At 42.7% G+C, this 27,905-nt stretch overlaps 1 protein-coding gene across 2 annotated transcripts; it reads right to left on the bottom strand.

Moving 5' to 3' along the window:
• Window positions 1-1,248: 1,248 nt before the first annotated feature.
• cables1 (Cdk5 and Abl enzyme substrate 1) lies at window positions 1,249-19,826 on the bottom strand. 2 transcript variants are annotated; one of them, XM_030075028.1, is made up of 10 exons: window positions 19,159-19,826; window positions 12,486-12,557; window positions 12,195-12,287; window positions 10,679-10,756; window positions 7,461-7,566; window positions 6,645-6,801; window positions 6,306-6,409; window positions 4,390-4,496; window positions 3,974-4,181; window positions 1,249-3,220 (listed from the first exon to the last, which is right to left on the bottom strand). In XM_030075028.1, the coding sequence occupies exons 1-10, from the start codon at window positions 19,725-19,727 to the stop codon at window positions 3,080-3,082; spliced, it is 1,635 nt and encodes a 544-aa protein (XP_029930888.1). In that variant the 5' UTR covers window positions 19,728-19,826; the 3' UTR covers window positions 1,249-3,079. The 2 variants fall into 2 exon arrangements, with proteins under 2 accessions (XP_029930888.1, XP_029930889.1); XM_030075029.1 differs by lacking the exon at window positions 10,679-10,756.
• Window positions 19,827-27,905: the final 8,079 nt, after the last annotated feature.

Raw genomic sequence — 27,905 nt, 5'->3', positions numbered from 1 at the left:
TTGGCTCGGCCAGATAGACTCACACCTGTTCACATTAGAAATTGGACATGGTGTTAACGATGCAATCACACTTGGCCCCGTCCTCATGTCTGCCCGTGTTGTAATTTTGCTGCTGAAGAGGTCAAAATTAAGAGAGTCAAAGCAGGATTCCACTCCATCGTTCCCTTCTTTGTTTACAAACTACCATAAATGGTGGAAGGTGGGCTGACCCGGGGAAAAGCCCTTAGTCACGGTATCATGAGAGGAAGGGGGCAAAATGCCGTTTCAGCCAAATGTTATTTTAAAAGGAAGGCCAATAGGCAGGAGCTTGCCCCAAATGATGGTACACATATTTTCACAATGAGGGTCACTTATGTGTGAGCAGGGTTCAGGAAGGGCTGTCAATAGCCCCCTTTATGAGGCTGTGTGGGGGGAATTAGGCCGTCAATGGAGGGGACTAAGCCACGTATGCCATGTGTCCACACTCAGGCCTGGCCTGTTTGTTTTGATGGCAGCACGAGACTGGCGTGACTGTGGGCCTTGTTTACCTTGGATACGTGTCAGGCACAGGAGAGTTCCCTCCCTGGCTCGCGCTCTATGAGAAACTGCCATCTCAGATTGCATCAGGGCCGCAGGTGCTATCCTGTTCCAGCGCTGCAAGCAAAGCCACTGCGGCCACACCTGATTCCCTCTGCAGAGGACATCTGTCCTCAGTCACTGATCATCTGTGAGACGGAGCGGTGCGCTGGCCTTTTCTGAGAGAGCAAACAGCAGGCTTGGGCCAATATCTGATAATACTGAATGTTGCAATAAATCTCAGTCAAAGTTTCAATTTAATATTTGCAGCAATATTTGGGTGCCAAATTAAACATCCTGTAATAATAAGGAAAGTATTTTTACTTTTGTGGTCTTTGCACTCAAGCACGTATTTGATTAACTGATTTTGTTTTTATTTAAATAAAATAAAAAATGTAACCTATATTTGACCTAAAAACAATGGCTGATAAATCACTGGCATCGCAACTAGTGGCAAGTAACAGTTATAAAGACGCATAGAATAAAACTAATAGTGAGCACAGGTCATTTTGATTGTGCACATGGCAATTTTGATTAATGTGCAATTCATGCACATCAGACATTTAGATTTTAAAGATATATATAGGGAGAATAAAAAGAAATCTAAAGTAAAATACATGGATAAAACCAAACATCCAAATATCACTGTTTAAATATAAGTGAGGAAAAACATATCTGTCAGACATATTCTGATTGAACAAGCAAAGCAGTTTATTTACAAACATACACACATGTACTAAGTGTCGTCCATGAGTTTTTTCCTCACAAAGTCTTTAGTGTGCATCTTCCAGCGAAATCTTTGGGCTTGCAAACAGAAATTAGCTCAATGATATTTCACCTTGAATCAGCATTAACCCATGTCCTCTCATTTGGTTTCCTCTACTGATCATTTTAAGTCAAATACCATCAATAGCTCTGAGCAGCATGGAATACAAATTTTCAAGTAGGCCTACTTTCCTGATTTGGTGACCTCCGAAATACTCTACGGTTCTTTTTGAGGCTACATCTTTCAGTCCAGTAACATTTTTAATCAAGTTTATACAGAAAGAAAAATCAAGTCGAGATACATATCAAACATTAGCCAACAATGTTCTTGAACATAACTCGTAATTGGTCATACCGACAGAACTATAATTTTCTTTGCCTTTGAAATACCTTTGATTTCAAATTTCACAATGCTAATTCAAAGTGACAGTCAAATCAGTGATACATAAGTTCTCTTTTTGTTTGCCCGCCTCCAGAGAGGTCAGGGGTCGGGCTCGGCTACAGAACAGCACCTCCGAAGCTGGTAGGGATCCAGTGCCTTGCTCAAGGACACGGCCAGTTGGTGCAAAATGGTTTTAACCCGGGCCCTTCAGAGGAAAGACCGCCTCTAACCACTAGAGCACCCTGCTGCCTCCCTACCACTCCTTAACATCAAATCTTTATCATTGGTTAATGGCATTTTTGCACTCATGAACAACTCTCCAGAAATACCTTCCCAACCCCCCAATATAGCACTGTAAATGTGCTGGCAATACACTCTAACATAGAGCACAGGAAATTATACACTGATAAAAGTGGGTCTGGTCTCCATAGGTCCAAAGCAAGCATCTGACAGGTAGAAAACAAGTGGAATACTTGAGCAGTAATGAATATAGGAAATCCCATATGGTTTGCACATAATTGCATTCAGACAATTGTGTTGATTACTGTTCATGCAGAGAGAGGTGGAAAATGGTGAGTTAGCGATGGGAGAAGAGCGGAGAGAAAAAAGAAAATCAATGAAGATCCATTCTAAGGGCTTGTATGTGGAGCTCATAAACACAGCTTATTTTTCAGGGTCAGTTGCCCAAGCTCATTAAAAGTCTGAAAAAAGTCCCCTGCCCCGTGTCTTGCAGTGTTCAAAAAGTGCACTTTTTCGTGAAGAGGAACTGGACGATGACTTGCAAAAAGATGAAACACTGTGAGAAATAACAGTCCAGCCAAAAAAAAAAAAAAAAAAAAACAGCCACTTAAGAGACCTTGTTTAAATTGTATGCAAGTCAGAAGGAAATCAATCATACCAAAGTTTACAAGAAAGATAATGATGAAAAAGAGATGATAAAAATGACACAATCATCGGTTGCTTCAACTGGAAGCAACTCTCTTAATCAAAAAGAGAGGCCTCAAATGTACAAAGTCGAGGATGAAGAAATGCGCAAATACGCAACCTGGAGAAGAAAACAATCAACTTGTTTGCCGAAGGCTGAACCCTTTCTTTCACGAGTCTGTCGAAACGCGTAGTGATGAACGATGTCAAAGTCAAACAATGGCATAGAACTGGTTCAGAAATGTGCGTCACTTTGGCTGATTTCGTGTTTCTGAGAGGAAGGAAGGGTGTCGCCTGTAGTGATGAACAGCTGGAGTCCGGAGACAGGCAGCGGTACCTTGAAGCTGTCGGACAGGTGAAGAGAGGAGGTGGAAAGGTGGAGCCTGTGGGAACCGGCGGGGGGGGGGATCAGGAGGAGAACCTGGTGGTCGTCCTCCTGATGGGTCACTAATGCTAGGAGGTCTGCAGCAGGCGTCTGTAGTGGGGCATGATCTCGTGTTCGGGAAGGTGCAGGTTGAACTCCAGCGCCACCAGGACAGGGAACTCGAAGGCTATCAGCTCCCTGCGATTCACTCTGAACCTCTCCTCCAGTTTCTGCCGGGAAAAATAATGCGAGTTCAGATGAAACAGAAGATACAGGCCAGAATGTTTTATGTATTATCCAGTTTTAGACCAAGTAGAAAATAAATTATTGAAGGCATACACAGCTGTAAACACAATGAATATATCAAAAATATTATTGTGAGTCAGTGTGGAATCGATCAGTGGAAGGATATGCTGCACTCGACATTGTGATGTTATTTTTGATCACACAAGGGACAGAAACATCAGATTTGAATGCTTGCATCCATATTTGGCTTAAAAAAAATTTGTGGCTGTATTCATTTAAAACTGTATCTGGTTTATTTCTGCCTTACCAAGCCTATTTTTTGACCATTTTTTGCTTTCAAATGTGACTTTCAGCACATGTAATATATATTTTTTTGTTTTTGCACACTATAAAGTCTTCCTGTTCTGTTTCATTTCTGGTTTTGTTTACCCCCGCTCACCCTCCCCATTTCTTCATATTACTTTTATGCACTCTGCGGCTGGACTGTATCCAGACTACTTACAATTCCAGTCGCAATCCCAGCCGAGCCACTGCCATATTTTGCTTTTAAGACGTGATAGCAATGAGAGCAAAATCCAGTTTTAGAGCATCTAGACCTGTCACTTCACTGGTCTGGTAATGAACGGGTAATGATGGCACAATAACGGCTGCACTGAAATAAGTGCGACCACAGGCATAACAGCACATTACGTAAGAGCAAACAAAAGGGGACATCGGAGCATCATTAATCCTCTTACATCAATCAGGAGCTTGACCTCGTGTTTCTTGAGATCTCCGCCTATCTTGGCTGCCAGGAGGACACAAGCCCCGGCGCAGAGCTTACGGTTCTGCTTGTTGAGTTTGCCCTGCAGAACCAGTTTTTCAAAGTAGACGAAAGCCATGGCCACTGTCGGTTCCTCGTAGCCGCACTCATCCTGGGCCAGCTTCCTTATCTCTCTCTTCAAGCTGCAGGGAGGGAAAGCCAGCAGAGGTTGGGGTAAGTGAGGACAGAGAGGAAAAGGAAGTGAAACAGCTCATGGTCATTACTCAACATCGGGGTTAAATCGTAACAGGGGTCTTCGCCTTTAACGAGATTCTGTGAAGTGTTTGTGAACATCGCAGTGCCGTACCTTACCAAAAAAAAAAATGAGTGGCATATTTCTGTCAACTGTACCTCCTAATTTTGCTGAGTGTCAGCCTTATGTGGGGGAACTTCTCCTTGAAGGTCTCGTTCATGTCCTTCTTGAGGTCAGAGGGTTTGACGTATTCGATGACTGTCGTCTGAAAAGGGAAACCAGAGGCGGTGTCAGAGAAACCAAACTTTCAGCGCCACGGGGCCTCACTGAGGATGGCGACTGGATCATCACACCTCAGTGTTAGATTCCACCATCTCACAGTGAAGTGTTGGTGAACACAGGCGACAACCAAAACAAAGTACACTTGACTTCTAGTTGAAAGGATTCTTTTAATTTCTACAGCAGAAATCCGTCAAATTAAAATGTTAAACAGCTCTAAACATTTGTTATTTGAGCTCCAGATCAATCTAATGAGTAAAAATTTAGGTAATCACAGAGAGGTATGTGGACGTCAGCGACATGTTCACATTGTGAATAAGTTGCCGAAAAATGCGCAGGAACTGATGATACAGTATCATGGACCAAATGAGGCAAAAGGGATCTTGCCTGCTGCTAGACAGGTGTCCCTAATAAAAGTGACCACTGAGTGTAAGCAGATAGGTCAAGAGTGGATGCAATGATGCTATAAATATATAGATGACCATCAGTACGCATGCATGGTGTTGCTTGCACAGAACGGAGTGTGAATAATTATATCCACCCGGAGCATCATGCTACTAATCAGGAAGCATGAAGGAGAACTAATGCCCATCAGGGTTTGTGGCCCAGAAAAATGGCAATAAAGTGCGCTTACTTCACATGACAGAAAACCTAGTGTACTACTGCGAGTCACACACCCACTTGTGTTAGCACATAAATACAATTCTTTATTCCATGTTTATTTCATCCCAAAAGATAGTATAGCACATCTACCTACTGCAATTTAAAGTAAAAGCCAAACACGTGCTTTAGACTGAAGCCAAGTTTTGCCTACAAACAAATGGAGGCACATCTTGTTGAGCAGAATTGTAACTTATAATTTATTATCTGACTGCATGTGGACTAAGAGAAGCTAATTCTATCAGCTTGATGCTTTCACAACTTGAAAGTTCAGTTTGGGAGAGTCATGCTTTCTAAGCATCCCCTGTTTGTCTCGTGGAATGAAATGCTGAGAATTTACCGGTCCCGTTCCTGTAGTAAACACAATAGCTATTGTTGTGAGCCGCTGGGGTTTCGCAATAGGAGGAAGAGAAAAAAAAAAACATTGACTGGCCTTGAGTGAACATTTCAACTATTTCAATACTCCGTGTGTATTCTGCCAGACTCTGTAACAAAAACAGAGCCCAGGAAAGAATGAAGTGGGAGTCTGGTATTTTTTTTTTTCTCCTCCAAACACAATTAAACATCCGTTTTTTTCCGGAAAACTGAGAGTGAATGGTGCTGCGGCTACAGTCACAGGAGATTCAAACACTACACCAGCAGTTATGACGCTGGAGTGACTGTTTAATAGCTCCTGCCCACTATGAAGGGACACACTGAGTGCATTCATCCAGGCTCCAGGAGGGGTGGGAGCGGAGACAGAGTTTGGGCCAGTGACCTTGCTGATTAGGACGGTCTGACAGATCCTCCTGGCTGCTATTCAAAACAGTTGATTAAGTAGAGAAGGGTTTCTCATACAAAAATGTTGAGGTGGACAAATCTTTCCTGAGAGTTATTGTTCTTCTTTATGGTGGGAAAAAGTGAGGAGCGAGGTCAATAATGATAATAATAGAAAACCCTGAAAAGAAAATCAGGACAGATACCTCAGTGCTTGACGGAAGGGAATATTTCAACCAAGCAAGCATGTCAACAGAGGTGGATCTATTTCAGTGAGCGCTGTCCTTGACCAAAACAACCTTTCTATTCTACTCTCGAGGGGACAACACTGCAGTTGTTGTTGTTGTTGGCGTTTCTCAGACACAGAGTGCGTTCTCACCATGTAGGAGGGGAATATGAGGACTCTCTTGTGCTTCCCACAAGGCCACTGGGGGTCATCCAGCAGATTGGGGTCGTACTCACGAAAGTCCCCCAGATCATTCCCTGCACGCACCGCAAAAACACAACAACAGAGAGGCTGAGCGAGAAGCAAACACTTGCACGCATTCTCTTGTTCCAGGAAGCTTTCCAGAACTTTGAAGTCATCTTGATGAAATACAATATATTACACAGGCGTTTTTTTTTAAACATTACTAAAAGTGCTAAAACAAATGCTACATCTGGAGATACTTGGGTTGCACTGAATGAATAAATTGAGTCGTGGCGGCTGCAGACTGACCTGTGTCTAGGCTGCTCTGGTTGCTGTTGGCTCGGCCCAGACTGAGGCTGCGGTGGCTGGCGTTGCGAGACTGGGAGAAGGACGAGGTGGAGTCGATGGTGTTTCTACGACCACCCAGCACATTGGTGGGGTAGAGGAACTGGGTGTAGGACACTGTCTGTGGACGCAGGTGAACATATATATCACAAAACCAGCACCAGAAAATGTTATCTGCAAGGCGGCCTTTTTGAACTTACATCAAACCTGGGATCAGATGTGATGTAAGTTATCATTTCACAGAGTCCCCAATTAAAAATATTCTAGAGCCAAATGGACCCCAAGAATCTGCAGGGATACAGATTCATATTTTAAGGTGTCATATACAATATCTGTCCACTACAGGGGGTGACCCTCAGGTTTCCAAGGTCCTGGATTCTCAAGGCCCCTTTTTCCCTCAGTGCAATTAATTAGACTGATAACAGCCTCATGTTCCCTAAACATAAAAAGAAGAATCATGCCCATACTGACATTGCATATTAACAAAAATCCATACTCTGATGGTACATGTACAGTAAATTAATATTTGAAATTGTGAACATATCATCACATATCTGTTAGTAATTCAAATACTCAAAGTAACCACATGCAGCCTAACATGTAAACTGGATTATTATGGGAGGTATCACTTTATAGAAGCATGCAAACAGCTTAACTGCACTATTGCTTTAATGGCACTGGAAATAAGTACATTAATGTGTACATGTAAACATGGCCAGGTTCTGTGTGCTGCATTAAAGCGGTTGTTTTTTTTCTCCTACACCACTCACGGTCTCTTACCTTTCCATCAGCTCCTAACTCCACTCCCTCCAGCCCGATCACCATCTCCTTGGCACTGACGCCACCTGAGGGGTGCCGCTGACGCCCTCCCTCCAGCTTTACATCCCTGTCGGACACAGGATCTTTAGAGCCTTCACGCTACACGGCATCTTTGACTGACCGCCTGTTCTTTAACCTCCCTGCTGAAGCCTGCCATGCTGCGGCGCACCTCTCCCCTGCTCTACCACACAGAAAGGCCCACGCTATCGATCTGTCCTCAACAACACTTGGCCTAGATTCTGTAATTGCCTGTGTCTTTGGGTGCATTTCAGGGCAATTAGAAATGAAGTGAACCCTTGGGAGAGAGACTGGAGGGGAGTACGGTGTCATTCTAGCAGGGCAGTAGTCTCTTGCAGCTCGGCTCCTGCATCACCAATACCTGAAATGCCATACTACTCTGTGAGATTTCCAGGTCATATGCTGCGCTGATTTAGAAAACAGAACTGTGTCAGTAGAGCAAACAGCGGAGAGCCCTCGACTGAACAAAGTCTGTGTGGGCCAAATGCGTCTCTGTTTACTGTCTACTGCTGTGAGCACAGGCTGGGGCTACCATATGTTAAATTAAAGATGTAGGGGCTGATCATAAAACCCATATTTATTAATACAGGGGCCTCAATAAAGCTGAACTCATGTTTGATTGCTGACACTTGAATTACTACTATAATAAAGCCAAAAGCGTTCGTCAATACTATACTTAAATAAATTTTTAAAAATCCAATTAAACGTGAGATGGCACTATGATAAAACTTAATTCTCTATTATGGCTTCAGCTGTTGATTTCAGGTCACTGTCAGTAAAATCATGCAGAAAATGAGACTACATGCCCTGCAGTCCACTCTGTTCCCACCCTGTCACACTGATTGATTTATTCCATGGAGAGACAGCAAGCAGGAGAGCGCCTCTTTCCAACTACTAAAACTTGGTATTGAAAATATGACTTGAGGACTGAAACAATTAAAGCAACAGGCAGAATGCATGCTTGTAACTTATAATTAATATATTCTTCCGCCATAGCTTTCATGTTTTGAAATGTATGGGATTTAAAAAGTTGTCTGCTTGCTGACTTGATTTCATACTGAAGCAAAGCCCATCTGTTAAGACTTGTGTCTGTAATCCCAATATTTATCTCCATCGGGCTTGTTTTATTTTGATATTTTTATTGAGACAGAATGAAATTACCGGCAGACATAACTTCCTAGTTTTCCTGCTGTATCTCAGGCCTTGTTCCCAATTTAACATGGTGCTCAGATAAATAAAACAAATGACACAGTGGGCCCTCACATGACTCCACCATTGTTTTGATGACATGTGGGGACAATCTGCCATAATGAAAACAGTGTTATCTGGCACACAGGCGCATCGGGACACAATGTTGACAGATGCATCATAGACATGGAGATCCCCAGGCAGAAGGCAACTCACAGAGCGGTGAAGATGAGATCAAACGGGGGGAAAAACATTAGAGAGGAAAAAGCTTTCCAGGAGAGAGAGCTTTTCTATGAAGCAAACCAGAGAATTAAAAAAAAAAAAAAGGTTGTACTTCAGTTTGTTGAGAAGGAAAAGAGACAGAAGGAAATCACAGGGAAAAGCTTGACATTGCTTAGTAACATGCGGTACTAGCAATCACGGGCTTCAAACATTTTCATGTTAGTAGTGTTATAATCGACATGCTCAGATCCAGCTTATTTTTTTAATCACTAATCAGCTGAATAAATTGATTAAAAAGCTGAAACAAGGTAACGTAAATTAGGTGTACTGTTATTTGATTTTGACATTTAATATGACAAGACTAAAAGAGCCTTTAAAGGGAATGGGCCTTGAAATTGGACCACTGCTGACTGCTTTAAAGTCCAATGGCAGTCTGGATTAATTCAGGGGAGTAATGCTCTAGAGGCCGGAGCTAATTAGAAATATAATTGAATCACTCACTTAATCATGAGCACCTCGCCAAACCAAAACATGTAACTGGAGCAAGACAATGAGAAATAGGTGGTAGTAAACTACTGTGGTTAATGGTAATGGTCCACAACAGCTTTGTTATGAACTGTGATGGGATTAAATTTAGCGACTGGGAAGTCAAGCAGAATCGACTTTTAATAAAATGTCATTTTACAGTCACAACACTTGACTGAGTCAGCCGAAGCCTGACCGTAAACTGTCAATTAGCAGCAATGGGCAGTCAAACATGTGCGTACTGGACAGCCCCGGGGGTTCATTAACCCTTGGCCTCGCACTGTTTGGCTGGCTTAGGAAATTCCACAACCGGATTGAGCCTTTTATGCTCTTCAGTAAGCCCTAGTGTGGTGCTTTTCTCTCTGTCCATTGTACTCCCTGCTGTTTATCTGTACCCTTTTCTCCTTCACTTCCTCCAAAACACGCCGTGACTTAAAAACATGTGACTTCGGGGCGTCAGAACCAAGGCCGGACCGGAGCCAGGCCAGGTGGGAGTCTGGAGGCTCTGAGAGTTATGGGTTCCCAAAACACAGAGCCTTGTGTTGCTTTAGGAAAGCAAACAAGCATCCTCTACAGATAAGCCAGAGACGGTCTCTGCCTTAGTGCCAAGAAAAGTAATCTCTAAACCCAGGCAGAGAATAAACAAAAATGGTTAATAACAAACCGTCATGTCTGTGTACACCCCAAACAGAAACAGTCAGCCAGTGTCATGGATCATTTGTCTGAGTCTGAAACCGTTGCATGAAAATGGCATAATGACAAATCGCTGAAGTTGAAGTTTAAGTGCTACAGCTGCTAGATCGAAGCAGAACGAGGACCCCAGGAAAGTTGAATCATAGCTGGTGAACAGCAAAGCCAGCGAGAGTTGCAACGGACAAAAAAAAAAAAAATGGGTTGAATTGCACAAACAGGATGAAATGTCCAAAAGCCACTTGAGCCAAAATGGTGAAAAAAAAAAAAAATAGATATATGCAAGCAATAAGCATTAGGCTCCAATGTAGCACGAGGTAGGTATGCACAGGATTAAGCTGTTTAAGCCCATTTCAGCCCACTGGGTTTTGATTTTAACTTTGGGGGTAAAAATGCATCCACCAAAACCAACCCTTAGCAATGTATGCACCAGTCAAATGAGATTACATCCACATAAAAAAGGGATGAGAAAACAAAGGGAAAGAGGGAGCACAGGCTGGAGGAAATAACAGTTTGGCATGCTGTAGGATACATACCCTGCTTGGCTACAATCTCGATAGGGCAGGACAGAAAATACACTATAGAAGGATCTTCTGCCACTGATAAGGACTATCCTATAAAAACAAAAATGGTAAATAAGCTAATTAATATCTGTCTAAGAAATTCTACAAGTTGGAGAAAGTGTGCAGTAAATAATGAGAATAAGGAGAATGAAGTGAAACGGCAGTGTGACTGTGTGTTCACTGCCAGGAGGCCGGTGTTTATAGTTGAGTGGCACATGTGGTATGTGGTCAGTGGTTTGGGAGCAACAATGATGCATTTTTGTTACACGATAGTTTTAAAATAACTACAATGCCTTATGCTTGGTAGACTGAGATATCTAATCAGAAATATGTCAGAGTAACAATGCCAGTGGCACAGAGGGCGGAATGGCTGATTTTAACGCAAAGTGTAACAATGTAAATATTTTTTAATGGCTGTAACTCAAAGGCACATCGATCCTAATACTCCGCCAGCACGGGCACGAGAGCATAAATGACACGTGAGTGGCAAAATGCCAATTGTTTCCGCACCAGTTGATCAACAAGCAATTGCTAAATGTCGTGGCAAATCCAGCTCACCTTCATTCTGCATCAGATACGGCACCGAGCAGAAACAAACGCATCCAAGATAAACTTCATTTATCAAATGACTTAATTTAACAAATGGCACATATTAAACGGTGTGCTGATTATCGAGGCAAAATGACTGCCTTGAGGTTCAGTCTGGGTTACTGTGCTACATTATGCACAAAGTATGGCACTCTACACCAAGCAAAAAGCCGAATAATAAACCCCACGAGAAAAAAGGCTGGTGAACAGGTCTGCACGCTGCACTTATAAACATTTAATTGAAAATTGATTCTTTGCTCACACAGCACTGAAACTAGACCCTGCATCTCACAGCACCCCCCGTTTAACCTGACTGAATCATCTTTCAGATAAAAAGAGTGTGACATTGTCAATGATGAAAAGCATCGGTTTAATATAACTCAGAAACACGGCATAGCTCTCCTGGCCCGATCTAAACAGCTCCTCTTTGGTTTGGTTGCTTTTTGCCAAACACTATAAAAATCAGCAAGTTCAACACCACTGTGCCAAAATGTGTCTGTGTTCGGGGATCTGTGTGTGAGCCACATGCATCCTCTTGTAAACTCACATAGTGTGCTGTGTTGTTTGATCGAACATGTTTATTGACAGTATGGTGTGATTCCAGATTTACAACAGTGCTGAAATAAAGATTGGAATGAAATCTTTACATAGCCTCAGATCAGATCATATGTGGGAAAATGGACAGGATTCTCAGTGAAGAAAAAGTCTCTTGATGAATCAATAGTCAATTACATTCATGTGTAAGTTAATATAAACATACTACGAATGGACTGGGCCGGCTTGTCGGATTTGTCTTGTAATGTGAGAGACATTCAAACTGCAGTTCATTGACTGGTGGCAGCCTGCCATTATTCACTGAGGGCTTGTATTGACTAGGGGATGGCGTTGTTTGCGTTCATACCTTCCATTGCGCATATCATGTTGCCTCATGTTCTTTATGAAGTGGACTTTCTTGAAGCTCTTTGGTCGGGGTGAACCCGATAGGGTTCGGCATCTAAAATGTAGACCAAACACAAAACATCAGCAGAGTAAACCAGAGAAACTGTGCCAGTTGGATACATTACACTGAGCAGAAAGTCTCTTCTTAGATATTACAGAATCATAGGAGAGGACAAAGTGAGGGATCTGCCCTTTGGGGGGGTGAGTACCAAATTACTAATGTAAGGGCATGGCACTCCTGTTAAGTTTGTACCTTCGCAGAGGAGCGTTCTCCTCAATGTCCTCTAGTGTTTCCAGTGAAGAGCGCTGAGAGATGAGTCTTCGTCTGGGAACAGACACAGGGAAATAAAGTTAGGGGACGTGGAAGGAACGTAATATTATCTATCACAATCTTAACTGGAACAACTGTTGCTCTGTCAAAGAGCTCTTAGAAGTACAAACTGAGAAACAGAAAAAAAACAAATTAAGGACAGTTTAACTCATGAAAGTGAACCAGCTTTCACCTAAAATACAAGTCATTTCGAACCAAATCTTTATTTGCCTACTTTAATGCAAAGCAATTGGTCACGAACAGGAAACTGCTGTTGTCAAAAACCTGCAGGCACTGAGTAGGTACAAAACACACAAGGTAACTTCTACTGGTGTTCTTCAATGATGAACAAATGTAGGTAATGAGTAGATCTCGTGTGTACAGTCTCTGAACGCCTGGGGACAGAGGTAAATCCATGTGTTAAACTGTTATTGACTGTGTTCTATCTTTGTATTCTCAGTGGCTAATTTAAACAAAGCTATGTTGACAGAGTTTTGGATAATCTAGATATGACTGCCATCAATCAACAGCCCTGTGCCTGGGTGGTAAATGAGTACTCCTGAATTTTGCGCAGCGTTTATGTGAGATCACAGAGAATTTTCCAGGATCAGGCAGCGGGGCTGGTAAGAGGATCAGGAGCTGGCTCCGAAAAACACTTCGTGTAACACATTTTTATCACAGACGGCCTTTATTTCACACTTCTGTTGCATGACTCCACATGCAAATTCTACTGGACCACTTCAACATGGTCAGCTGCCAGTTTTAGAAACAAGTGCACATGTGCGAGCTAAGTGCGCCTGAGCTGTTCCAAAATTAAGTTGTAATCGCATGTTTAGCACCACAGTAACAACAAAATCCAAATCTAGTTATACTTAACAAGTGGCCACGATTTAATGTGGAACATTTATGGACAAATTAAAAAACACTGACACGTCCTGAAAGGGGGTCTATCTGAAATAACTAAGTCAGCAGCAGTCTTTAGATTGAGAAGTGGGGTCTTGAACAAAAGCATGCGTGTCTCTCGGACCAACTTTTTAATTTGTGGCACCTCTCTTCACAGACCCTGCAGCATTAAGATGAGTAGATGACACTTGACCTGACCCGACCCCCCCTTCAGTGAGGAGAGAAGAGAGTGCAAGCCAGAGTGGCTGGTTAATGAACGACAGAGCATAAGAACAGATTAACGAAAGATGACTCTGTCCTTGAGGATCTCCTGGGGTTTAAACCAACACACTATGCCAGAGGAGATGATGGGGTGAGATCATGTTTACAAGCGGAGCTAGACTGTTGAAGCAGACAAGGAGCCGATGGCTGTAACCTTGCCTTAACCCTCTGTGCTGAATGTTATGATCCTAATAATCATAAAACCTAGGGAGGAACATCAGGCTCTGACATAGGGTACGACTGGTAAACAAGTGCCTAGTAAGTGAATGCAACAATAGACAACCGACATGAATCCAGCCGCTGCCCGAGCGGCCGAAACGGTCATAATGTAGGGGGTTGACCTCTGCTTGAAGGTCAGACAGGCAGGATCATGTGATTTATGGTCGGTCTTAAGACGTCTCCCTCCACTGACAGCCCTCAAAGATGGATTGGTTGGAGGGACAAGGATGTTTGATATACAATCAAAGCAAGACTGCAGCTTGTCGAGGAGGACATGAGTTTCCTTTGGTGCGTCATCTAAGTTGACCAAGTTCAACAGCTGCTTTCACACTTCACTTTGTTCCAAACACGGCATCTTTAACCACTAAAATCTCAAAGAAAATGCATTTCAGTGGTGTCCTGCTTGTCATTTGACATATTTGTGGTTGAACAGGGGGTTGGGACAGGAGATTGCATGGAAGTTTAAATAAATCATTAGAGCATAATCACAGATTTTGGCTCTTTAGAAATAAATCAGTTCCAGCTAAATTCCAGGGTTGCAGCCGTGGTCTCTTTTTTTGAGAGTAAACACTCAAAAATGCACAACTATACCACGCTGCAACATGTCATTCCACATTTCTTTGAAAGTCACCGCGTCACATTTTTTATGATGGGTAATTGTTAAAAAAAAATGTGTGCTGTTGTTATTGTCTGGAATTTTTGTGTACATATGCTGGTACATCATGAATTAACCACTCAATGAAAAGTAATGGATTTTGATATACAATAACATACTTTTTTTAAATTTATTGTTAAATTGATGGTTGATGTGTGAAAAAAAACAGCTAATTCGCTGAGACCAAACAGACATTTTCCATTTGAACTGTTCTGAAAAACAACCACATTTGCAGTGATATCGTCAGTCAAAATTATTTGGCTTGTAAATGTTACACAACCTTTAAGTACACAAGCTCTGTTGTCTGTAACTATGGACAATTAGGGTTGAGGTTCTGGCAGGGAACCTCTAATTACTCCAGTGAAGCAGCAAAGTGGCCGGTAGCAGAAGACTGGCTATGCTGGGCAGCTCCAAGACGTGAAGGAGGGTAAATGTATAGACTTTTCATGGCAATGGTCAAGACTATGGTCAGCTTTTTAACTAGCAAAATGTTCCCTTGGAAAAATCACGACTAAAATGCAACAAGTGCAAGGTACAATCTACATAATGAGACTGGAAATATCACCCATATGAAATCTAAAAATGTGGTGTTCAATCTGTGGAGTCTACAAAGAAAACATTTATTATAGGAATTGGTCTCAATTAGAGAATATTCGCTCTGTGACTTCTCCCTTTCTAAATCTTGGGTAAGATTCAGTTCCTCTTTAACATATCCAGTGACCCTTCAAACACGGCGGCTGGCAGCAGGGCAGCCTTCCAGCTCATCAGGACCCTGGTGCGCCTGCGAGGACTTTGATCCAGGCACTGTAGATGAACAACAGCAGGACATGTTTTTTTTGGCAAAAGAAGTTTTCCAGGCTAGTATAAATCCTGGAAACAATAACACGGGCCAGACTACTCATTCACTTCAGATACCAGACTGCCATCCGGGGTTGGATCAGTCAACTTTCTAACCTTCAACCCAGTTTGACACTAACAAGGCCTGGTCCGATGCTTCAAACAGACTCCGGCACGACTTATCGCACTCGATGGCAAAAAGAGGAACAACAAGCGTTTCTCAGTGTGTCGCGGGAACAGCTGCCTGCTATTGTTGCCTCGAGTGATTTAGTTTCAAGCACTGCTCATAAATGCAACCCATCCATGTAACATTAACATCATAAAATATTTCTACAGCAGACACAATGCTATCTCCTTCCAGTGAAAACATAAAAAACCCTACAACTGATATTCGACCGGCCCGACATGCCATGCATTGAAGCTACAGGACTCAAGTAGACTATTCAGACGTGGAGATTAAACCGTTTCACATGCACGCCCTGTTGGCTGCTTGCCACAGGACATTGTCTTCCGTTTTGCTGGCGAGTCACTGAGTGGAAATAAATGTAATGTTCTGGCCCTCGTCTCACAATTACAGACCAGGCAAACGGAAATATGATTATTATGATAAAAATTCAATCAGCGCAGCTAATTCGCTATTCTCTCTGAAGTTCTTTGCTCCTCAGACACATTTTGAATACAAAGGTGGGCCATTAGCAGATAAAAAAAAAAAAAAAAAAAACTACTATATGGTCTGGGTGGAGTGTAACATAACAACTGAAGCATAACTGAAATAGTTCTGGTGTTGAACCTGGGAACACAGAAATATGCTGCACCCTCAAAATAGCAACATATTGTAAATTGCTCAGGGTCAGCCACAGAGCAAGTTACATTGTGGCAATGTAAGTCTGCATTCAATTTGAGACCAACACAAGGCGCAACCCCGCTGAGCTTTGTCTCTTTGTCTGTCGTTCTTATCGTTGCAGTAATTGCTGGTCTTGTTTTGATTATATGGCTTTTGCAGAGCATTTGCTGACAGCTCAGACACTCAAGAGATTCAGCTGAGGAAAATGAAGCATTCTTATATAATCCTGTGATTGTGCCAACTATGACTTCAGTGAACAACAATCAACCTCATAACCAGAAGGATGTGACCCAATCGCACAAAACTGCAAAAGGACCATCATAATGGCCTGCGCTGCTTGTTTTCCAGCCACTTCTGCTGGCTCAGCCTGAAAAAATCCTCGTTAAAATACAGTACATGCTTTCCCACTTCCTAGTGGCAATGAAAACCTGACTGAAAGAGAATGTGAGAGGACTTGGCCTGTCTATGCTTAACGGGGGAAAAAAGGATGAAATGAAAATGTGATCCACACCTCAGGCTGACATGGCCAGATGGTAATAGGTATGCTATATTTAAAACACAACTCATGATGTGCTGATTCATGATGAATACTGAGGAGTGGAAAGAAAGCTGTGTATGAAACCATCCATCATCCCCATGCATTAGATTCAGATGAGGATGGTCTGAAGCGGCTTTGGCCTCAGACAATCTCTTTTGGCGGCACATCAGAGGCTGTGTGACTTCCTGAATGGGAGCGGGACTCTAGGCCAAAAGTCTGAGGGGAGAGTGTGTCTCTGATGCCCCTGGGAGAGGAAGTGGAGGACAGAAAAATACAGAGCAGAAAGCCAGGCAGCTTCTCAGAAAGCCTGGGCATCCTGCCTTTCCCAGCCAGGGACCTCTGGACACGTTTCCACCAGCTGCCCTCAGAAAACAAACCAGGCACTGTGCAGAGCGCTCGTCTGTCTGCACGCCGGTGGAATATGGCAGCGCTCCTTCAACAGGTTGCTTACTCCCCAACAGTTCAGGATTCAGCCTGTGTGGAAGTCCTCCAAGCACATTCCAAAAGCAGGGTACAGTGTTTGACTACCTCTTACTGTATTACTTGACTGAACAACAACACGGTTGACTGGGAAATTAAAGACAAATACGTAAAGTCACAGTAGGAAAGGGGCAACTTGGCATGCATATATATATATTTATACAAACATATACACACGAGGATTAGTTACTGAAAATGGTCACTGGAAAAAGTGAGCACTCTCAAATGATGTATCAGGTCATAAGTGCTGTAGCAATGTTATGTAATTTCTTTCACTATTAAAAAAAATATGGTATTAGCGTATGTGTGCTTTCAGAAGCTGTTAGTTTAGTAAAGCCATTTCCATAAAGTCAGGAGGGGGGAGCTAAATGCTTAATGACTGTTTCATCTGTTTCATCAAGCACAGGGCTTCCTGCAAAGTCTGACAGCAACACGGCCACACAGGGAGGAGAGGGCTCGGGTGAAAGGAGGGCCCTGAATGGCCAGCAGAATGCAGAGGATTTGACAGCAGGTCCTGACAGTGAGAGAAGCATGAGATGACTGTTACTGACAGCTAACCTGCTGTGGGGCAACATCCTCCGAGTTGTCCCTGTGCTTCCAACGGGAAGAGCACACAGAGTGCCAGAAGAAAAGACATCCACATGGAGCTGAAAGCCTGGGTAGTGTGCAGCTATTCAGAGTTACAGTATATTTACATCATTTAGAGGAAAAGGAGACAGCAAATGCGTGCCAGGCGTTGGAATGGCATTCGGTATTTTATATTCTGCTAAATGAGATGTAGAGCAAGAGAGAGGGAAAGAGAGAGAGGGAGGGAGAGAGAGAGAGAGAGAGATGCCGCATATTCTTGGACTGATTAGGTGTACTGAGTTGCCTCTTGCAGAAACTAGGTTACGACTCCACAGCTGTTGGACCTGCAATCATATGTATCCGTCTGCTGTAAACCAGTGAGTCATGAGGCCACAAATATCTGCATGGAGTAAATACGAAAACAACTTAATTTTTATTCCATCTCCCTATGGAATGTTATGCCCAGGCTTAAATGTCCAAAAGCACCTTTTTGTTTCTATCCAAACATAAATTGGATCATATCAGATAAACTCCAGACACCCCTGGCAGCAATAAAGTCACAAGAAAATTGTTCCTAATTGGGTCCTAAGGGCTCATTCATTCAGACCCCTGCTTGTTGTGGTTATGGGGAAATGAATGAGCTGTGGTAAACCCAAACACTCTACTCACTGGAGGCAAACATATAAATAACATAACCAGTTTTTTTGCTGGCACCTTCTGTGGACTTTTGTTGGCCCTTTTGCCTTGATATAATAACAGGCTTCTGGAGCATTTGCCAAAAAGTGACATGCACAAAGACCCGCAGTCCAGCTTATCTACTGCATAAAATAGCAATTAATCAGAGTGTAACCATAGGATCATAGTGATTATTATTATTAAGACTTAACAAAATAAACCGCAGAAGGAGGCTGCACAGACTGCCAGCAGCATCCTGTTATTATTGTAATAAGTAATGGATGTGCAACATGATTTATACATTCTTTTTTTCTGCTATCTGGAAAATAAGTCAAATGTAGACATGTGACTCCCAGGTACTGACTCTCTCCAAGTACAGCACAGTTTGTTCTATTGCATGCTTGTCAGTGGGACAGAAGACACTCTTACTGCCAGGATCTTTTTTGGCAAACCCCAGCGAGATCTTGTTTGTTATGATCAGAGCAAGGTCCAGTCCGCTGACCAGATTGTCTGCAGAGCCAGACCCCGCAGACAAGCTTGTGTAGGTCTATATTTACCGCTCACGACCTTATTCTGCACAGTGCATGCTCCCTTTGATTAGACTGTTAAGCAAAACAAACACTGGGGCTGTTCATACCTTGACCTCTGCAGCTCTATGGCAGAGTTGGCTACCTGTCCGCCCTCCAGGCAGCAGTAGTTTTGGGAGGCTTGCCTGGTGTAGGAGGCAGGTAGGATTCCCTGAGTGTAGGTCTGCAGCCTCCCCCGAGTCGCAGCTGGGACCGCGGAGAAAGGCGAGCTGAACATGGAGGGTCCGAAAGCATCCCCCTCCGGATCTGTGCCCGCCGACCCAGCGGTGGGACTGGGACCCATCCCAAAACTAGCCCTGTTGTTAGCGAGGAGAGCCTGGTTTGCAATAGCGAGCGCCTGGGCGGCCGTGGTCGCTGCTGCAGCCCCGGTGCCAGCTGCATACGCTGAACGCTCCGGGGAAACCAGGCTCTGTCTAGTCCTGGCTTCAAGAGAGTTATCCTCTTCGTTTTGATTGTCTGCATCGTCTTGCACGGGTCGTCCATCTAAAGAAATGTTACTGAGAAAAGACAGCGCCGCTTGCCTCCTCCTCGGGTCTATGCGTTTCCGCGTATGCTCGATACTGGAGTGCTTTATCTGTAGCGTGGTTGTGGATGTGTTGCTGCTCGTGGCAGCCGCCATGGTCCACGTACAGTGATCTGAGTCCCCCCTGCTGCGATCTTACCTTGATGACATTAATATTGTGTTGATCGTGCTTGTGTTGGTGAATGCCAGTGGCCTGTCTTTTAAGTACACGCGTTAAACTAGCTAAAAACAGGGAGGTCACGTGTGTCCAGTATTGTGGCAGCGCAAGGAAAAATTGGACCAATAGGCTCAGGGATATGTTTTTTTCTTTTCCTGCCTGGCGAAGCCTCCCCCTCTCTTTCACTAACAGGCTTTGCCAAAATTACGTAAAGCATAAAGCAATGCACAGGTATCTACCAAACAGATCGCATCCTGATCTAATTTAAAGCTGAAAACAAAGCGTGCTGTAATTCAGTCTATTGAGCGTCTTGTGCAACGGAGCCCATAAAGGGCTTGGATCATAGTTTAATCAGAAACCTGGACACATGAAAAGGCGTGCGCATGAAAAATCCAAATGAAAAGCTGCAGCAGACATGCTTACTCCCACCAGTCCGCACAAGGCTTGCAGTTAGATGCACAGTGATCAATGGATGTTGACAGAATGGGGCTTGGCTGTGTTTGTTTTGAGAAATAGATCATATTCTTAACTGTGCAAGTCAGCATCTCTTCAGCAATTGCGCCATCTGTCTGCTTGACACGGGCTACGTGTTTTCTCTTTGGCATAACTTCATTCAATATGCCATCTAGTGGCACTGGTGAACAATCACAATGATTTTTTTTTTTTTTTTTTTTTTTTTTTACATTTGTCCTGCTGGTCTGGCAATGAATTGATATCCTGCTATACCAAGTCCCTCCATTTCTCTGCAATACTTGCAGTAATATTACATGTAGTATATAGCTTCTTCCCAATTTGGAAGCCAGCCGATTTGCACCAATGTGACAAACTGACATGCAAGTTATTAACATCATACTCCCATTATGCTGAATATAACTCAGTGGCTCTCAATCATGTGTCCCACAGGCCCATATGTATGCAGGTTTTCATCCCAATTAAACACAACTGCAGCTGATTTCACTAATTTGCATATTTTCAACAAGACAGGAAGAACTAATTAGTGAATTCAGGGGGGGAAAAAACCTGTCACCATGTCTCTCAAACGTCAGACAAACTTACTCAAATCACATCAACAACCTCTGGAGAACAGCTGAGCTCAGCTGGATTAAAGATCATTTATTCACTTTCCATAAGTTTATTTTCAAATCCACCATGGCTCAGGATAAGAATAATATTCCTCATGTTTTGCAAGTTAAAGTACCTTAGTTAAATGAATATTTATTGAGGTAATTTGAAGACCAGGTCCTCATAGGCAGAACAGTCACACTCCTGGGTCCTGATTGGCTGAAAACAGCAGCTCCTCTCAGTCATACGAAGTAAACCTGCTGACTGGAGGTTTTTCACTGAGGCGTTACAGTTCAAATATTGAAAACTGGCCTGACTGGAAGGATTTTTTTTTCACTTATTAGTGCACAGTGCCTGCCAAGACTGAATGTTGTTGTGACATGTTGGCTGGAGTTAGTCTGAAAACAATACTGGATTTTTTTTTTTTTTTTTTTTTTCGCAAAGTCAGTAACTTTTAATTTAAGCAGTCAGACAAAAAATTAAACAATGTCTATATCTTTTACAATGCAGCACCATAAATTTAACAGTGTTACAGAGGTCTTTCATGATAAAGAAAACTGAATACTAATGGTGAACATTGTCCAATTCCTGTCCTCACCAGAATAATAGGCAGTCTTTCTACAAAACAAACTAATTCAAACCATGTTCTCCAGCAAAAGTTGGTGTAATAAACTGGTTAGTTTATTACATCTGGCATTATGGCTAAAAAAAAATGAGTGCATTACATTAACCTGAACATCCTTCAGTGATTTATTTTTTCCAGTAAAATCACTGTATTAAATGTATACTGATTCCTAATAGAATATGCTGTAGAGGTCCCCTACTAAGGTGCTTTTCAGAGACAGCAAAAACATGAACTTCACCACTGGATGTCTCTGTTGGATCTCAAATCTGCTTCTCATGTTTGTTTGCTCCCAGCTGATCTGACAGACAACATGGCTTCAAAAGATCACAAGGATTTCCAGACACATGAGGCAAAATGAGACTCACCTTTCAGTGCTGCATGCTGCATGTCAGCCTTATCAGACAGATTAATACATCCTTAATTACACCAAACAGAACACAGTTACTCATGTACACTATACTGCTATGTAAAGGTGTGAAGAGAAGTGAAAATATTTATGTCCTAATAAAGAGGAAAAAAGTTTTTCTCTTTAGTCTATGGGTATCTTGAAACTTGGATTCTGGTTTTCTGAAACACTGCAACACACACAGGTCATGACGGTTATGACATCTCCCTCATGATTTTAAGGAGTCATCATTCCAAGGCTGTTCTGGAAATGATCTAAATACAGTGAATGACACTTCATCTCCAATGGGTTTTTTTTTCTTTGTTATTTTTTGCTTTTTTTACACATTGATTTAATTTCACTTGTGCTCTCCAAGAACAAGAACAAGTCTGTTCTGTCTCATCTGAATAGTTATTGTACAAACATCCAAAAGCAGATTGCAGTGTGTAACTACAATGATCCAGCATTTTAGCCCGAGTTAACAGCATACAGATCAGGGCTGAGATGTCCTGCTAAAGACAGCGTGGGCAACAATAACATGTAGGAACTGCAGGTTGTTTGGCCGCAGTTAATCTGATCCCCGCAGCGCCGCGGCTCAGACTCCTGCCCTCGCCGAGAAACACTGAGCTTCCTGTGTTTGTGTGAAGTTTCCTACACATGAAGTGCTTCAGCACCTCATTGTGAGGGCTGCATGCACATTACTCTGCTATTACTTTCACATTGATTAAAGAAAAACATGCCATGAGCATCATAAATTTTCCCTAACTGCCTTGCAATGTAGAAACATAAAACAATAGCGGTGGTGGCTTAGTGGCCCTGGTATTGTGTGGCAGTGTAATTATTATGGTGCTATAGTAATAATGAAAGGGAGTCGTTTGAAAGAAGAATGAGAATAAGGTGAAGGGAGAGAACGTGGAAGGAAGAAGGCAAGGGTCATGAAAAATAACTAGGAAATAAAAACGTGTCATCCAGGTATTTATTTTTATATTAAAACCACATCCCTGGAATTTAGTTGTCAGTGGCAGACACTCCCATCCGATGACATAGTATTTAGTGTTTTTGTTAATCTTAGCCCTGGGAAAGTTTTCACCCTTTTTGTTTTTTATATCAATAACATTTTGAGCCATTGCAGGGTAAAGCAATTAAAATGCCTGCCAAGCTATTCCAGGAGTGTTATTGTCACTTGCCTTAGTTGGTGTTGCTGGGACACACACTTTGCTTGCATACGTCAGACGCACACACATACGCAGACACGGATGCACATAGTCACATACACAGTGAGGAAAGCCCTGGCTCCATGACAGCATCACCTATGGACTGCCTTAGCTCCTATTGTGCTCAAGCAGGAAAAAATATCTACGCTGACTGTTGGGTATGTGCCCAACTCTGCAAAGCCATCAGATATTTATATCATCTCAATTGGCATGATGACCCGGAGTGTTATTGTTTGATTTGAGACACTGAATTCTCCCCATATTCCCAAGTGCAGAGTCAAATCTATCAAAATTAGAGGCTGTGCTGCGATTAGGCATGTGTTGATGAAGGATTTAGATAAGAGCGAGTATGTGAGGCCGCTGCTGAGCGCTCACACGGGGACGGCTTGTCTTAATGGGACCTGGGTCTTATCAGCTGAATCTAAAGAGCTCACTGAAGTTCACCTCGGCTCAATCACAGGCTTCCAGATGACATTTATATAACCCAATGATGTACTTAATGGCAAGGACCGCTCACTTTCTCAGGAGTGGAAATAGACGCTTTGATTTACAGTTGAGGGAAAATCAACATATGTTTATTCAGTTTATTAACCCCTTTAACTCGAATGTCCTCTTAGGTAGCCTCAGAGTTAGAAAATGTCACATCCATATTCTGTATCTGCTGGTTGCAGCGCTTCATTGAGTTTACATCAGACTTAAATTGAGTGAAATATTCGAACCAAAGATGCCATTGTTTTATGGCTGCACCATTACATCAGATGAAAAATATCTAGATGTCTTGTGCATCATGCTATACACATTTCCCTGTAATCCAGCAGGACATATTTGGTATCTTTGGAAACCTTGGGATCTCCACTAGAATTTAAAATAAAGCAGTGAGTGATTGCACAAAGCTCAGCCACGCAGCATGGATTTGTAACGTCAAACCCACCGTTGGCACAGGCAGAGTTTGGGGAGTGATGTGCATTAACCCGCCTTTATGAGAAAATAATCTCAGGGTAATGTGAACACTGTTACCCTGAAATCTGAAAGTAAGGATACCTTGAAGTGAAACTGCATGTGTCTGCCGTGTGACACAGACAGATGTGCTTATCCTGGGTATACAGTTAGAGGAGGAGGAGGGAATAGGAGGCGTGGAGAGGTGGGGTCTGCGGTTGTGGCCCAGGATTGATGACTCTGTTATGGGTCGCGAAGGAAGCCCACCCGCGTGCCACAGCCCCCCAACATCAAACATGCCGTATTACGGTGATCTATGGAGATGGCTGGGCAGCACTTTCAACTGAGTCAGGCCAGGTCCATCAAAGGATTTATCTCTTCACAAGATTAAAGGGGGCCAAGGCGTCTGCCAAACAAAGGCTAACTCAGAGGGTCAGCGCAGGTCTCGGTGTGAGAGATTTATACCGAGGCCGCCTTCAGATCGTAGGAGGACCCAGAGGACGTCTCAGGCTCTGTGACGTCTGCCTCTCAAAGCTGAAAGCTAACCAGACCTGCTGCACCACGAAGTTAGCATGATGCTCACATGATGTCACCAGAATGCAGAATAACAAAAATACGGCCAATTTAAAAAAAAAATGGCTTGGTAATAAGATACCTCTGCATGCTATTGCCATGTAACTCTAGGAATTTACACACTACGGTACATGTTCAGCAATATCAGCTAACGCTATAAACACATTAGCACATACTTGCCTTCAGACTGAGAGGCAGGCAGGGTGTAAGTTATTCAACCCTCCTTTATATTTCTGACATGTTCCTGGCATCGTTCAGGATTCCACAGTAATGAGGAAATCACTTTTTGGGAACATTAGGTCAGTTATTTTTTCATATTTCCCTTTAAATAGTAAGTTGGAAATTCAGTCCTGATCACTTAACTGGCCGTCGTGAAACTTTCAAATGCTTTTTTTTTAAATTTTCATGTTACATCCAATGACTGTTGCTGTCACCCCTGCACTCATTATTAGTCATTCTGTAATGTTGTAGGCCTAGGAATGTAAACTTATTCCACTGTTGTGCTCACTGAGAGCTGACCCTGGCCGAATGCCTGAAACAAAAATGTGAGTGTGAATGCTCTGAATTTAAATTACATTACGGTCGGGAAACAAATAATAAACCATTTGCTCTTTTTAATGTAAATTGCCTTCCTTCTATCTGTATGTAACAGCTCTCCCGGCTGCGAAGCGAATTAACCAAATGCAGACATGAAAAACAATCTGACCACAACATGATTGCATCCTCAAGAATTTCCCATATTTATTTGTGTTGTGGATGAGATTGCTTCTTTTTAAGAGTATTAGCCAGTGTTTTTGGTAACATACTTTGCTGTCTAGCTCAGAATGAAAACACTCATTTATATTCATTTGGGGGGGTGTGTGGGTGAGAAAGAGTGGGCTAGTGGCAAGATATGACCAGGCACTGTAATAGGCTAGCTGGGACAACACAGGCGCTCCCACGAGAGCATGAAACTTTTAAATGAGGTGAGATCCAACCCTGGTTAATATAAAAGAGCTTTAAATCAAAGTGAGACACTCGCAGGAATGTACATTCACTCAGCTGACCATTTACAAACATTTGTTTCACCCAGGAATATTTGTCACACTAATAAAATCAGTGGTTGGGAGTGTTGGCTGATCTTAAGAGGGGAATGAAATGAAGGAGAAAATGGTTTTTTATTCAATTTCCAGCAAAGGCGGCTCTATTAAAAGCAGTCACTCCAAAATGCCTAGGAGATTTTTCTACACCTATTCCTTTGTGAAGTCACCATACTGTGTCTATTGTGTGCATAATTATAACTGAGATAAGTTGTTGTTTAGTGAACACAGCATTATTTCCCCTGAGAAATATGCAGTTAGTTTTTTTTTTCCTAAGAGAATCTCATCAGTTCTGCAAATTCTGAGTTTTTAATTTAATTCAGACGCATTCAAAGAGCAAAGCCCTTTACGCTTTGTGTGCATCTGTGTGTGCAAGTCTATATGTTATGTCTGTCTGTTGTATGTGCACACACGCCCATCTGTGTGTGTGCGTATCGGTGTTAGCACAGTGTTGCTACGTGCAGCTCCACCAAGCCTTGCCCAAAGTGGGAGGAGAGTATTTGCGCTCACAAAGTACAGGGCAGGGTCAACACCGCCTGAGCCAGAGGAGACGTTGTGCCTGGCACCACCACCACACACACACACACACACACATACGCACACACACACAGACACACACACACACACACTAGACAGGCAACCTTGAGAATCAGCCAGGATAGAACAGAATGTGCATTAAGGAGGTTGTCTCGCTTGTTTCTCTTCCCCTCTCCTCCATCTTCTTCCTCTCCCTTCCATCCAAACTACCCAAACTACACAGTCGGACTGGAAAAAAAAAAAAAAAAAAAAAAAAGTGAATGAGGCGCTGATTCGGACGCAAATTCAGCCCTTCCTCATTAACGCTACTTCCTATCTACTTTACAGTGTTTACAGTAAAGTCAGTGAAAGCAGAGAGGACGTGAAAAAAGTTGAAACTCACACAGGCAGCATTTCACTAGTGTTTGTTTCTTAATGTCAAGAACGTTTTTAAGGCCGGGGAGCAATACGCCAAACCCGAGCCCTCACTCCGCTTCTTCCCTCCTCTTTCATTCACTCTCAAACCATTTTAGTGCTGCAGGTCACATGGCTAAACTTTATCTTGTAAACACCCATAGCGAGGTTTTACCTTGTGCTAAAGGTCTTGCTTTAACAGTGAGCCCAATGAGGAGCAGATGAGGGGAGTTGTGATCTAAGGTTTATAGGTGTGCCTGTGTCAGGTGTGCTGTCATGTAGGCTTTGGAGAATCTATTGCAGGTCCTGGGACTGTGGGATTAGCAGAATCATGCCCTACTTTGGAGCCCCAAGTCCAAAACTTTACCCTGACAGGTAAATTTAAAGGGTACGTTTGGTATTTTTCAGCCCAGGAGGTATTAAAAATCGAATACTCGTCATTTATACAGCAACTGTATACAGCTTTACAGCGAGCAGAAACGTACCACTTTGGTGCTGCTTCTTGGAAGCTCTCAGCACAATCCAACAAGTGAATGTCCTTTTTGAAAACTGCAAACTCACAGCAGAGTCCAATACATCTCAGCAGGGTGGGAAACAGTGTTTTATTGCAGGTTTTATTTAGCATTTACAATAAAACATTGCTCATTGAACACCGTTCCGCTGCTAAGTCGCCTAATACTGCTTTGGAACTCCAATTGGATGCTTTATTCTTTGCTATGAGTTTTCTGTTTTCAAAAAGGACATTTATAATGTTTTTTTTTTGAGGCTGCAAACGAGCGGCCTGTTGGATTGTACCAAAGGCTTCTCCTCACTAAAGCTAATGCTGAGGTTATAAATGATGGGTATCAACATTTTAATGCAGCCTTTAAGTGAAAACAGAGTCTTTTTTTCCATCTGGTAGTAGAGCTGTTATGAATACTAGCACCCATGCCAGGAAATTTAATCATTTTGTTGTGTACTGACACATTAAAAATGCAAATGATCTGTGTCGCCTGTATCAGAATTAATTTCCACATACACGTTCTCAGTTATAGGATCCCTTGAAAAAGCTCGTCACCTTGTCAGAACGACTCAAAATTGCCGGCCGTTTCTTCTTGGAGCAGAATCTGTTATGGCTCCCTGGTGCTGTTGATGAGAAAGGGTTTTAGCGAGAGAAGAGAAAACACAACCAGCCGCTTTCAGGCATTCTACAACGCATTAGGTCATGAGAATTGGAACTCGTGCTGTTTAAATGATGAAATGGCTCACCAATGGGACCTCGATCGAGGGCCGCACAATTGGTCACCAAGAGGTCATCTCCATCCAAAGAGAGA

Source organism: Myripristis murdjan, chromosome 17 (genome assembly GCF_902150065.1).
Source record: "Myripristis murdjan chromosome 17, fMyrMur1.1, whole genome shotgun sequence".
NCBI lineage: Eukaryota > Metazoa > Chordata > Actinopteri > Holocentriformes > Holocentridae > Myripristis > Myripristis murdjan.
Note: the sequence above shows the minus strand (reverse complement) of the source record. Positions and strands in the feature narration are given on the sequence as shown.